At 37.6% G+C, this 15087-nt stretch overlaps 1 protein-coding gene across 2 annotated transcripts in view; it reads left to right on the plus strand.

Moving 5' to 3' along the window:
- The window catches only part of smc1al (structural maintenance of chromosomes 1A, like), a 78230-nt gene that overhangs the window by 14339 nt on the left and 48804 nt on the right, over positions 1–15087 (plus strand). For both annotated transcript variants that reach the window (XM_016494550.1, XM_016494549.1), the window contains exons 3-5: positions 3357–3469; positions 4242–4445; positions 4567–4805. In XM_016494550.1, the coding sequence (XP_016350036.1) occupies positions 3357–3469; positions 4242–4445; positions 4567–4805 (556 nt within the window). The remainder of the gene's footprint in view (positions 1–3356; positions 3470–4241; positions 4446–4566; positions 4806–15087) is intronic.

Here is a 15087-nt window from a genome sequence, read left to right on the forward strand (position 1 = left end):
ACTAGAGCCCGACCGATATATCGTTTTGCCGATATTATCGGCCGATATGAGCCTGTCCCAGATATATCGGTATCGGCGAATATGCCGCCGATATGAATTTTTTTTTTTACAGAACATATAATGCAGATAAAATGCTTGAAATGGTGTAATTACTTAGTTTGTCCAGCAGAGCGCGCTCCATTGTTTGCTACTGGCCACCTGGATGAAACGCTTTAAAGCTTAAGTCTATGGAAAACCATTGAAACTTTGAACGGCCATATCTACATAACGGCGCGGCGAATCCGCACCAAATTCGGGGGATCTCTTCAGCTCAAGGAACCCTCTCGAACGCGAATCGAGTGTACGTCTCGAGGCCCTCTTTCGAATGAGACCACCCCCGCTTGTATAGCCCCCGGGGTTCGGGAGTTACGGTTGGTTAAATTCGCGGTCCCGCGCCGACCGATCTAGCGATCCCGGGGGTCTACCGATGCGCGGAGGGTGGCGTTCGAGAGGGCTTCTCAAGCTGAAGGGATCCCCCAAATTTGGTGGAGATCCGCCGGCGCGTTCGCGAGATAGTGACACCAGTCAACACTTTCACGTAATTTTACACTTGTCTAGTACAAATATGTCGCTTTGTTTCATAATTACAGTGTATACGTTTTTCTTTATTTACCCTCAAAAAATGGAAGTGAAATGTGACAACATGCCCCGTAGGTGGAACACATTGTAACATCTGAGGGGCACGTTGTAACTTGACCATATGACAGCTTAAAATCTTATCTGATCGAATGAAAAAAATATACAAGACAAACTAAAATATTTTGTTAATAAATATATATATTTTTATTTTTTTATTTTTTTTGTTCAAATAAAATAATGGCGTTTTTTAAGAATTAAAAATAATCTGATTTTGGAGTTTGACAATGAACACATTGCAACCATGCTTGGGACGGCCCACATAAATGAGCAAAAATGCTTTACATGTCTTGAAATAATAATTTCTAAACATTAAACATTGACTGTCAGTCTTTATTCACCTGTTTCTCGTTGATTCTCATTAAAATTAATTAAAGTAAATAGTGTTAATTACATCGCTAATGTCATAGAATAGCACATTGTAACGCAGTGTTACAACGTGCCCCATCTGCGCAACTGGAATTTAAAACTGGTTAGTGTCTTCTGCTAGTAATCATTAAAAAGTAAGCATTATGTATGAGTGTCTTTCAGAAGTAAGTATGAGTGTCTTTCACACTGCTCAGACACTCATAAGCTCAAGAGCTGTCACTCTTTCACCTTTATTGAGTAAAGGATCATGCTCGGGGGGTTATGTGTGGATGCCAAGATGTTCAGTATGTTGCCATGCATTTGGTGCATTGTTGGTAAATAATTGCTTGGATGTTTCGGGTGGTTCAAGACAAGTCCAAAGCCAAATCGGAATTTGTGTACCTGGTTTTTGTGTACCTGGTTCATTAAAAAACTATCTGAACTGATAAATAACAGATTGGAGATTAAAATAACAGCAGATTTGTCTCATTTTAAATGAATAATAAAAAATGAGATAAAAAATTTACTTAAGCCAGAATTGAAATGTTACTATGGTTAAATAAATATTCAAACCACGTGTGTTACAACTAACACCCCGTTACTTTGTGCATCGCACTCATCGCAAGTTTATTGTTAAATTGTTAAATGCCCTTACATATCTCTAATGTTGGGACACGAATGGGAAAGTGTCCAAACTTTTGACTGGTACTGTACCTATAATATACACAAAGGATATCGGCTGATATATCGGTATCGGCATTTTTTTACTCCCTAATATTGGTATCGGCCCCAAAAAAACCCATATCGGTCGGGCTCTAGTATTTACCCATTATTCATTGTGATATAGTCTGGTTCGTTGGTCCCTTAGATCGGATTGCTTTCTCACTACAACCAAACCGCTCCAGAGTTCGTTTTCAATCGAGCCGAGACCACCTCGTTCAGGCGATCTCGGACCGATTGTTTTGGCGCGGATCCGAGCGCGATTGTTTGAGGCAAAAGTCATAGTTAATAGTTAGTTAATAAGCAGGGTTTGTACGGTCATGAAAAACCTGGAAAAATCATAGAATTTTAAAATGGCAATTTTCAGTCCTGGAAAAGTTTTGGAAACATTAATTAACCCAGAAAGTTTCGAAAAAGACATGGACTTTTTTTTTAATTCATAAATTTATTTCAAATCTCTGTGCAATAGAATAGTTTCACTCATTCCCACAAGTTTTGCGTTTATAATGCGGGAAATTCCCAAAAACATTTAATATAGCATGTAGGGTAGATGTAAATAAAACCACACAGAATATTAGCATTTTAGATGCCTTAAAATGTAACATATGTAAGAGGTACCATTTTCGATATCTCAGCAAATTTTTAGCCATTATATCAACTGTGGGAAGTCGTGGCCTAATGGTTAGAGAGTCGGACTCGTAACCCAAAGGTTGCGGGTTCGAGTCTCGTACCGGCAAGGATTGTAGGTGGGGGGAGTGAATGTACAGTGCTCTCTCCCACCTTCAATACCACGACTGAGGTGCCCTTGAGCAAGGCACCGAACCCCCAACTGCTCCTCGGGCGCCGCAGCAAAAATGGCTGCTCACTGCTCCGGGTGTGTGTTCACGGTCTGTGTGTGTTCACTGCTGTGTGTGTGCACTTTGGATGGGATAAATGCAGAGCACTAATTCTGAGTATGGGTCACCATACTTGGCCACATGTCACGTCACTTCACTTATAACTGTTCAGGCACAATAAGACATTCAAGATCCAGGATGCCGTTAAAAGTGAAACATCTACTTGTTCCTGATGTCTAAAAAGGATGCTGTCCTGTTAACATCAGAAATTAATCGGCCATCAGTATACTATATTCTGTGGAGACAGTGTCAGTAATTTTAATGAATTTCTATTTGCCTTTTATGCAACACTCACATCTGGTGTAGACAGGTGTCAGCCTTTAAGCAACTGCATGTTAGTAGGTTGGGTTTTAAGACGATTTTAATAACTTTTTTTAAAAAGAAAACATGTCCCACAGTAGGCTGCATTTTATGACAGCTAAGTTGCATGATTTGACTGATTTGGATGTTGAGTTTGGGCTTTTAAGGAGGGGCGACAGCACACTGCTTTTAAAGAAAAGAAACAGAATGTGGCACAATCAGTTTATCTCTATTATCGTGTTTTCATAATCATTGGAAGTCAAAATCAAAACTAAAATTCAAATAATCGAACAGCACTATGCACAATTGACATGTTTGTGATTGACTGCACTGTTCAGTAGCTTCAAAAACATGCTACAAGTAGGTAATTTGAGACCACAGGAATAGACGAGTGTTCTTTCTGTTTGTCTTTCGTAGGTTCCTCATCAGAGTACCGCATCAATAATAAAGTGGTGGGTCTGTCTGAATACAGTGATGAACTGGAGAAATTGGGAATCCTCATCAAGGCCAGAAACTTCCTTGTCTTTCAGGTTATTAGAGCTGCTTCTTTGTAACTTTTCAATTTTAAAGGTAAACTGTAATTTCCGTGCATCAAACTGAATTAACTGTAAAGATTGTTTGTTTGGCAAGCAGTTCTGTTTGGTAAGGCAGAACAGAAATGATATGCTATAAAATGTGTAATTGTCACTTTCCCCCATTGCCGGTCAGATAATGGTGTGGGAGGTTTACATTTATAGGACTTGTGATTAGAATGTAACAGTAAGCATAAGCTTCAATAATTATTGAATAAAAAAAGTAATGTTAATGGTTTTATGAAGTATGATAAAATAATTATTATTGTCCAGTGTTTTTCGTTAATTACCTAAACTGTGGTGGCCCATGGTGAGCTTTCCTTTAAATATTAACAACTTATGATGTAATGTACACTGAATAAATTTAAGATTAATATATAATTGCTTTTCAAAAAGTCAGAATGTTCTGCACTTTAGGCAACTATATTGGACTTAGGTCAGGCTGACTAGACAAGCACAGAAAACTTGAACCATGTCATGTGAACTACGTAGTCAAAACAGCCCCAACTATAGTGAAATAGTATTGGGTGAGAGCTCTCTCTCTCATGCTTACTTTAAAAGGCTACTCAGATGGTTTTTATTATTTTATTTTTATTACTGCAGATACAGGTCTAGTGGTCAGATTAATTGACACCCCTAAAAGAAATGCAATGCATAAAAATACAATAGCATACAGGAAGCATCTACGTATAGAGAAATACAGTGTTTATGGTGTTTTTTTCCCCCACAGGGTGCGGTCGAGTCAATTGCCATGAAGAACCCCAAAGAGAGAACTGCTCTGTTTGAAGAGATTTCTCGTTCCGGAGAGCTTGCTCAAGAATACGACAGATGCAAAAAAGAAATGGTAAAGGCTGAGGAGGACACACAGTTTAACTACCATCGCAAGAAAAACATCGCTGCTGAACGAAAGGAAGCCAAGCAGGAGAAAGAAGAGGTGGGCTCTTAATATTGTCATACTAGTAAATTATTCTTTATTTGGGTGTTAAAAACCCTGAAGGCACATATGCAATTATAAGTTCATAATCTTAGCTGGGTTCTCCATGTGTTATGTGCAGGCGGAACGCTACCAACGGCTAAAGGACGAGGTGGTGCGTGCTCATGTACAGTTACAGCTCTTTAAACTGTACCACAATGAGTCAGAGATTGAGAAACTAAACCGAGAGCTGGCCCACCGCAACAAAGAGATTGATAAGGACAGGAAACGCATGGACCGTGTGGAGGAGGAGCTGAAAGAGAAGAAGAAAGAGCTGGGCAGAATGATGAGAGACCAACAGATGATTGAGAAAGAGATCAAGTGAGTCTGAAACAGATGGCCAAAAGTTTGTGACTTAATTGTGTTTTAAAAAAAACAACAGCAACTAGGGGTGTAACGATTAACTGCGAGTCGGTTTAAAAACTGATTCAAATATGTGACGATTCAAATCGGTTGAGATGCTAAACAAATCACGATTCAATTAGGGGTAGGAGTTTATATGAATGTATGTCTGAGGGGAACTTACTGACTTTAGAAAAGTTTAGATGGTATTTCTTCTTATCATCTTGCCTCTGTATAATGCATATTAAAGTTCATAAGTGCAGCGCTGCTTTGTTTACAGCGGAAACCAAGGAAACGCTTTAAGCGCCACCTGCTGGCAGAGAGTGCGTCTGCTGTTTCGGTTTCATGCAGATATTTTTATGTATAGTTTCACAAAACTGAACTCAAACCATTCTGTTTTTGCTTCAAATTTCGAGATTGTACAATGTAATTTAGATTAAAAACTGCTCATGTTGCATGTATGCAGCATCTTTGTTTGGATCATGAATAAAATGCAGTGGTTGCCTCTAAGTTTAAATGGAAAGAGCACAGACAAAGCCTTATTTTGTTTATATGAAGAGATTGATTTTATTTGTGTTACTTATTTATTTTATCTGGGGCTTGTTTTAAAATTGCAATTTAGTTTTGTTATTTACATTTACATTATATTTAAATTTTGTTATTTAGCAGATGCTTTCATCCAAAGTGACTTTGTGCAATGACAATAGAACAATAGACAATAGACTTTGCGACAAATGAGGACAATAGAAGCAATCAAAACCAACAAAAGAGCAATAATATACAAGTGTTATATTAGTATATTATTATAGTGTTATATTTCAATTTCACAAAGAAACATGCAGCGTTTTGTCCAAGCAATAATAAAAGGACACATTTATTTATAATTTGTCTTAAATCTCATTTTGTAAAAAAAAAATCGTGAAACGAATCGTGAAATCAAAACCTCGAATCGAATCGTGAGTTGAGTGAATCGTTACATCCCTAACAACAACTGTGTTTTGAGCCAAGGCAGCCCATAGAACTGTTTGCGGGAACATTATGAAATTTGGCACACAGATAGAGGACAGTCTTAAAATTAACCACAGCTAATGTGGAGTCTGTAATAGCACCACCAACAGCTTAAATTTTCACTCATGTTTAAGCTAATAACTTTTGAGCCATAAGGGCTAGAAACTAAATTCCTCTTGATTCCTTGGCTCAAGGCGATTTGATTGCACTCTATGATGTCATGAAAATTTGGTTATCCACCATTTTGAAATTTTCAAAAAAACTACTTTTTCAAACTCCTCCTAGACCATTGCTCCAACTTTTGTGAAAACTGAACCAGGTCAACTTTAGACCATGCAGAGAGAAAGTTATTGAAGTTGATCAGTCAAACTGTTCTCGACTAACGCAGTTTGATGAATTTGACGAAGAGCACCCCAAAAATGGATGAGGCAATGTCTCTGCATCATCCTGAGATTAGAATGGAATGAATACTTGACTTTAGTTTCTTTGTGTTTCTAGGTTCATTCACCACAGGCAAATGTTTGTAAGGAAATTAACTCTTTTTTTTTATTTGTATTTTGTAAGGGAATTAATTATTATTTTAGCTCAGGTTTTGAGAGGAATCGAATCTGAAGATTCGAAGTCAACCTGATTAGAACTGATTACAAATTTGAAGTTTACACTTTATTAACTGTTAACGTCCATGTATCTTAACAGTTTGAATATTTGTATTTTCCCTGGCCACAGGTTAATACATACTTTTGATAGGTTATAAGCTACGAGCTAGGTAAAGTGATCTGGGCGGAGTTTTAACTTTAAAATTACACGACACAAGACAATACTTCTTTATAAATTAAACAAGAATTTATTGGCTATTCTAGATTACATTAAACTAAGCTAAAACACACACATACACACACACACACACACATACAGTTCTGAAGAATGAGAGTTAACGGCGTTTGCATGAAGTTCCCAAAGTTCTAACACTCGTTTTTCACGAGTTCTTTAAATTGAACCTGAGAGAATCACAAAGCAGAAATTTGTCTTACGTTTACAACTTTAAGATCAATTCAGCACCGATTTCAGCAGATAGAAGACCTTGATCGTTACTTGCGTTTGTGACAGCTGAGAAGCTTCCTTGTTGGCTGCTTGAGGAAATCCCGGGCTTTTGATTGGTTGCTGAGATGACGTCTGGATGACGTCCTTTTGGGAGAGCCCTCCGGAGATTGGTTGGTTTCCTGGTGACGCAGAGGCTTTGGCAGTTCTTCTGAGAGAGTTTAAGTTTTCAAGACTTTAGGCTTTCGAAGATCTCTGGCATTCACGAAGCTTCAACGGAGTGTTTGAGTTCTGGATGACCGATCGCTTGATGGTGCAGCCTGTGAGCGCAAGTTGGAGCGCGATTAACACAAAGGCCAAAAGGCCTCGGTTGGGAGAGCAAGCGGCGAAAAGGCGAAAGGCGATTGAATCCGTTTTGCATTGGGTTTTTGATCCGCTGCATAAGTCCGTCCCCAGATCGTTGTTCCAATCAGACATTAAGCACTATAATTTCGATTAAACATGACTTCTAAATCGCTTAAGCAGAGCAAAAAAGAACCGAAAACGGACCCCACTGAGGACACCACTAGCGAGCTTAACATGTCGGCGATGGTCAAGCTATTGGAACAACATCGCCAGATCCTTTCGGCCGAGTTTAAAACAACCATCTCAACACTTGAGGAGAAGATGGATCATATCCAGTCTACGTTGTCAGATCACACACAAAAGATTACTTCGCTAGAATCAAATGCCAATGTATTAGACGAGCGGGTCCTGGAATTGGAATCGGCCTGCGCGTTTTATGTCCCTTTGTCTGACCGAAGGAGAGAAAAATTCCCTTTTGGAAAGCAGGGAGAAAAGGGGAGATGTCCTGAGGTCATGACCATGTCACGGGTGTAGATCTGCCATTCTTCTCGCTCGGACATGGAGCTATTAATCTGTCGCTTTCTGTTTATCGGATTATCAATTTATGCGTTAAATGGTCATGGGGTCCGGGCATGTCTGTCGCTGGAACAATTCCAGATACCATGTTCTTTGTTCTGTTGTTTATTAGATGGTTTATTTATGCTGAAGCCAATCACGAGACAATACTGACGTTCTGTTGCTTAACTGAGTCCAGATGCAAAGGGTCAGTTATTGCTGTCCTAGTGCTTGCCTTGTGTTTCTTGTAAATTTTATACATTTAACCTCCTGAGACCCTGCATCCTCATATTGAGGACATTATATTTTAGTGTATTTCTCTGAGACTATACATGCCACAGTTTTAAGTCTGGATGTCCTGTACAGAGCACATTCAGGGCTTTTCAGAGATACTAAATGTTTGGATGTTTCACCATGACCACTCCCTCTCCTTGGTCATCAAACATGTCTGATATTAATTTAGTGACACTCTTATGAAAATATGATAATATTTTGTAATTATCATTTAAATCTGACTAATTTTTAAACTGTGTCATCTCAGGAAAATGTTATGGGGTTTCAAATCAAAATATAGCTTTCTGTTATGAAACAGGACGTTAATTTCATACATGTCCTCATATGAGGACACCGGGACTAAAAGCATGTTTATTACGCATTTTGCGAGACAACAAATGAATAGGGAAAGAAATTATATTTCAATATTCTTATGAAATATTATATATTATTATGAAAATCTTGTCAATTATTACTCCCATTATTACACTTATTTTTTCATTACATTTTGGCCCAAAAACACATTAATATGCAAATTAGATTTAGTTTATAGATACATTATATATAATTGGAAAACCTGTTTATGGCCATTTTGCATAAAGAAAAATGGTATATCAAATCATCAAAAAAATTCCTGAAAACTAAAAATGTATTGGTGATTTAAAAAAAAAAAATCAATTGTTTTTGCCTATGCATGTTCATTCATGTCTTTTTATTTTTAAAATTGATTCCCGATGTCCTCTACCAAGGAGGTAGCATAACTTATGAATTAAATATCATTTAAAAAATTGTTTTTTTATATTTTATTTTAAACTTTTCACATTTTAGAGAACAATCCCCCAACCCCCATGCCAGCAAATCAAAGGAAAGAGAGAGAAAAAAAAACCTAATGACAATGTTAATTGCATACACCCACATATAGTATACATATACACCTCCATAAACATACATCGTTCATACTTGTGTATCTATACAAGATAGGGATGTGCATCTCGATGCATAGCCAACGATACGATACATTAAAGATACATATGAAGCAGCTACCGATGCAATGCGATTCACCCGTTACGATGCAGTGCGATCTGATTTCGATTCGATTCAAAACAATGCGATTCGATGCAATACAATGCAATGGAGAAAATATGATCACTTTTAATGCCTCGAGGCCTGTTTCATAAGGCTTATTTCAATTAGTCTGACTCATTGTCAAATGATTTGGTTCCATAAAACAAATTTAACATGGGCCTAGATCAAGCTTAGTCACTGTGGCAACTTATGCTGGGAAACTGACCTGGTCTAAAGCAGGTTAACTGTCAGACTAAGCGGAGCTCCTCTAACACTGACCAATAGGAACCCAATGATATTACTACTCTCTCACATACTATTATTTGACTTTTTATTTTTTTACAGTTTCTAGCCATGCAGCCTTTCTCTCTGGTCTTATGACAGCTGTACCTTTTATAGTTCAGATAGCAGAACATTAGAACATTACAATCTAAAATTGCTCTTTAAAGCATTAAAATAACTAAATTAAAAGTTAAAATCACTGAATTAAAAATGAAAAAAAAAATTAAAGAAAATGACTATTTTAACTGCTATAAGAATCACACATTAACTCATTTGAGCTTAGTAATTAGTACTGAACTAGCTTACATTTGATTTACCTATTACAATAGTCCCTTTACAGTTACTGCTATCATAAAAATACACTTATATGTAGGTTTAAAATTCTACAAAAGACACATTTAATGTCCAATAACAAATATTTTAGCAAAATGTATATTTTACTCAGAATTATTGCGCTCTCTTATTATTATTATTATAGCCTATTCGATTGCGCTCTGTCTGTTTAGCGTGCATGCGCGCAGCAGCGCTCGTTGCTCTCATGTGCCTCGCCCACTCCTGACAGCAAAATGAATATGTTTACGTGACTTTGTGACATGTCAGTTATGCACTGAGGAAAACACAACGTCTCAAATGCATTAAACAGCACAGATATATTCGCTGTTTGCGATGGTGGATCGATTTGATCCATGATCGACATTAAGGGCTGCTCAAGAATAAACGTGCACAAATTAGTGAGATTGTGTGAACTTAATTAGTCATTTATGGAACCGCTTTAGCCCCGATTGATTTGTTAGGTTATTTCAAGTCAGGTTTTGGACTTTAATCCCCGCTTTTCCTTGGGTCTCCATAGTGTTGTGGTGATGCATCACAATCACGCAGCAGCAGTGATGAGAGAACGCGCTTGAGAAACAGTTTAGAGAGGAGAAATCAATCTACATATAAAATATTGGTCACTTTCTAAACAATAAAAGTATAGCGCATCCACTAGTAATTATATATTAATAAATCGTTTTTTACCGATGCAAATATGTTAGAAACGATGCATCGCATCTTTAACTTTTTATGCCGATGCACCGAGCGAATCGGGGAATCTTCCCATCCCTAATACAAGAGCACATACAGCCGTCTCTACATATACACGTACAGAGTCATTTAAAAAAAAAAAACCTTCCTATACCAATAAATACTCAATTATGGAAATATATAATTATTACACACTGCTATTTTATTGAATTAACCACCCCACATAAAGAAAAAGGTTAAATTCAGTTATCATAGGTCACCTTCGAAATATTCCAAAAAGGACTTCCAAATCTACGAATCTCTTTGGTTTACCCGCAAACTCGTATCTAATTTTTTCCATATGTAACATATTACTGAACTCTGTAAGCCAAGTTTCAATTTTAGGCGCAGACTCTTTGTTCCACATCAACAAAATTGTCTTTTTTGCTATGGTCATACTGTCAATAAGACAGTATTTCAGTCTTAACAGAATCGTGATGTATTCTGGCAATCATAACTCACGGCCTATTGTTTCCGATGGGGCCAATGCGGTGGGCCCGGTCAATCTTTACACCACTCGGAAAATTAGATTCTCCTAGTAGCGAGGGCAGAAGTTCGGAAACAAATCGTGTGGGGTTGCCCTTCTCGATGTTCTCAGGAAGACCCGCTATCTTGATATTCTGCCTGTGAGATCTGGCCTCTAGATCCGTTACCTTTGCCTTCAGAGACGTGTTCTCCTGTGATAGACTGGAGCAAAGCTGCTCCAGATGAGAGATGCGGCGCTCATAATCAGTGCTAGCCTCTTCCAGGTCAGCGATACGGGATGTGTTGGCGGATAGCGTCGACTGCACTACAGACAAAGAAGTTTCCAAGTTGTTAAATCGGGCATTCATAGAGGAATCCATCTTTCTAATGGCCAGAAGAATAGCCCTGGGTGAAACATCATCTTCATCCTCCAAAGGATAAGAAGCATCGGTCTCAGTGGTCTCATTACCAAAGTTGGTGTTAGTTTGATCGCAAACGTTAGCATAGGATAGCGGGGACGAAAATATTTTCTTCGTCTTCTCATGCGTGAGGATGAGACGAGCAGGGTACAGGAGTCCGTATTTTATTCCCTTGGCTCTTAATTTCTCCCGCACACTGTCAAACTGCTTGCGTTGGGTGGCTAGTTGAAGTGTCTTCCACCGTGTTGACAGTCGGGGACGGAGCCTTTTTGACAGTCTTTTTAGATTTATTCATCATTAATATATTGACTTTACTAACTGATCAAGTTAAGTAGGAGTAACAAAGTTTTATGATTTATTCCACCAAGTGTGACGGAGCTGGGTGAAAACGCGTCTCACTCCATGTGTTACTCTCTAGCGCCCCCCCAGCTTAGACTTAAATAAAAAAAAATTAAAAAAATGTATGCTCTAAACAATGTTTGCTAGGTTACAGGAGTCCGTATTTTATTCCGTAGGCTCTTAATTTCTCCCGCACACTGTCAAACTGCTTGCGTTGGGTGGCTAGTTGAAGTGTCTTCCACCGTGTTGACAGTCGGGGACGGAGCCTTTTTGACAGTCTTTTTAGATTTATTCATCATTAATATATTGACTTTACTAACTGATCAAGTTAAGTAGGAGTAACAAAGTTTTATATGATTTATTCCACCAAGTGTGACGGAGCTGGGTGAAAACGCGTCTCACTCCATGTGTTACTCTCTAGCGCCCCCCCAGCTTAGACTTAAATAAAAAAAAATTAAAAAAATGTATGCTCTAAACAATGTTTGCTCTTGCTGGGTCTCAAGAGGTTAAAAAATATATTACTCATATTTTATTTTATTTTGTCAGGCTAAGCAAACACTATAGTAATGAAAGCCTTCAGTATGACATTACAATGTGTTTATGTTCCGTCCCATGTACTCCTGACAGTAAAATAAGTCCGCATGGAATAAACATTTACACTATTTACTTGAACTCAAATTGCTAGTCTTAATAATAATAATAAATCCAAAAGCAAGACATGTGAAAAGAACTAGGGAGTGAAAATGGCAACTGAACTAATGAGTGATCTTCCGCTGCCATCTGCTAGTAATTTCATGTAATTTTCATTTTAAAAGTGGTTGTTTTTCACCAGGAGACAGAAATCAGTCATTAAAGCATGGCATATTTCTACTTTCTTTCTTTTTTATTTTTTTTTTATTTTTATTTAACCAGTAAACAAATATATATACACACATACATACACACACACACGCACACACATGTGTGTGTGTGTGTATGTATGTATATATATGTATGTGTATGTGTATATATATATATATATATATATATAGAGAGAGAGAGAGAGAGAGAGGGAGAGAGAGAGAGAGAACATAACAGTCAATATTTATTGAGTGAACTGTGCTTGCACCCTAGGAGCCCTGTGTCAGATCTGCTGCTTTAATTGGGCAAGGCTGGTCACTTACCTGGGTAAGACACATCTCCTCTATTTGATCGCTATTCACTTTAATGTAAGTATATATATATATGTATGTATATATGTATGTATGTATATATATATACGTATATATACACATATACATACACACACACACATATATATACACATACACATACATATATATATATATATATATATATATATAGATATCGATAATTATCACGATAAATGTCAAATCTTTATTTCTTTCAAGTTTAAAGCCAGATTTTTTCTCCACAGTGAAAGTTGTAGAAACCAGACCATTCATTTTCCTTAACAAAATAAATATCTAAATGGAAAAATTAATTTCTTAGTTTCTGTGTGTTCTAATGAGTGATATTGTTTCAAATCAAGAAACGGGTTTGGGTTGCCTGATAATATAAATAATAATAATATCACTTTTTTGTCTCTTAGAAATGCACATTTGATAGTAGCTTGAGCTAGGATGCAGAGGTAAATTTATGTTCATTATCAAAATCAGTAACATCTGTAAAAAAAATTGTAGCAACCTCAGTTTTATATGGTTACATTTATTCTGACCGTTTTTTTTGTTTTTTTTTAAGAGTAAACGCATCTGGTCTAGTGAGCTCGCGCCGCGTGGCCGTTTTGAACATTGGTCCGAGCGGATAAACGGTCCATGTGGCGTGATTCAAATGAGTCGCGCTGTTTCGTTCCATTTTTGGCGCATAAGCATTATATCGAACATTTATCTAACTCTTCATATCGTTTTATCGAGTAAAATTATATCGCGATAATTATCGTTATCGAATTATCGCCCGGCCCTAAATGATATTATACAATTATTTATAAAATAACTTGCATTCATAACTATTAAAATCAATACGTTTATTTATGTGTTAAGCCATGATAGCTATTCTTCATTAGAAGAAAATGGAGTGATTATAACCTATTTATAAAAGTTTTTCAGCATTATTTGATGAATCAGACTCAATTGACCAATCAGAATCAAGTATTCCAGAATGCAATGAAACAACATATAACTTCCTGTTCAAACTTGAGCAAGTGCAATTATAAGTCCCATCTCTGTCTCATTGCAGGTTGGACTTCATGACAAGACTCCATCAGCTAAAAGAGGAAAACACCATCTCTTCAGATGTTACTGAGCGCCCAAACACTGACCATGGCATCTCCATCGACCGCACCATTCTGTGGAGGGCCATTCTCTCCAAAGCATGTCCAGCAGAGCGCGCTCCATTGTTTGCTACCAGCGCTCAAACTTAACCCGAGTCCGCTGCTTCAAATTATCCGCCCGCCACCCCACCCGCACCTATATTTGTTCGTCACATTACAATGATTCTAATTCTTGATTAGATTCTTGATTCTTGATCTAATTCATGAATGGATAGTTCATTTTTAACAGCAGATTCAGTGATGTTAGGTACTTGAGCTGATTTGAGCATCACGGCACATGTCTGCGACACATGCCTGTGTTACGGCCACCGGAGCTGATCATGGCCACTCAGTCAATGCTGGTGTTTATACCAGCTGCGCCGCAGCCCAGAACTCAATCACATCGGTCACATCACATCGAGACAAAATGCAATAGAATTTCTATTGTATTTTGTCGCGCCGCTCGCATCCGGTGTAGAGTAGAACCCATTATAATCAGTGATGTTGTCTCCACTGGATGCAGTAAACTGTTGCCTCGTTCTATTTATGACGTGCTGACACAAAGTTCAAATGATTTTCAACGGTCGCTTTGTCGTGTCCTGTAGCGGCGCAGACACTGTTTTAGCATAGTTTGTCAGTACAGTCAGTAATGTAGCAGGTTGAAAAGTTAGTAGCCTATCTTTCTGCAGTCCAATAGACGGCAGTGCGGTGGTGGCTTGAGTCTGTTGAATGGTGATTTAACGCTATGTTGTCACCTAGTTGGAGAGACTCATTGCTAAGTAAATAAACAACAATGTCCCCTGTCTTTTACTCTCAATGAGCTTATCATATTCATTTGCTACATAAGTAGGGCCCTAGGATTTCTGCGATGCAGAAAACATGGACGAAATCGCGGAATCCAGTCATAAAAACTGAATTTACTGTATAACGCGGAATTTAATGGAATTTGTCGTATTTTGATAATAAATAAAAAACAGGTCAGTACATATATATATATATATATATATATATACTGTGTCTGTGAATATTAAACTGCAAAAGACTTATTTAAATACGAATGTTCTGCATGTTCATTTGATTACCAGAAAATACACAACACAGA

The sequence above is a fragment of the Sinocyclocheilus anshuiensis genome, unplaced genomic scaffold (genome assembly GCF_001515605.1).
Source record: "Sinocyclocheilus anshuiensis isolate Anshui unplaced genomic scaffold, SAMN03320099.WGS_v1.1 scaffold342, whole genome shotgun sequence".
NCBI lineage: Eukaryota > Metazoa > Chordata > Actinopteri > Cypriniformes > Cyprinidae > Sinocyclocheilus > Sinocyclocheilus anshuiensis.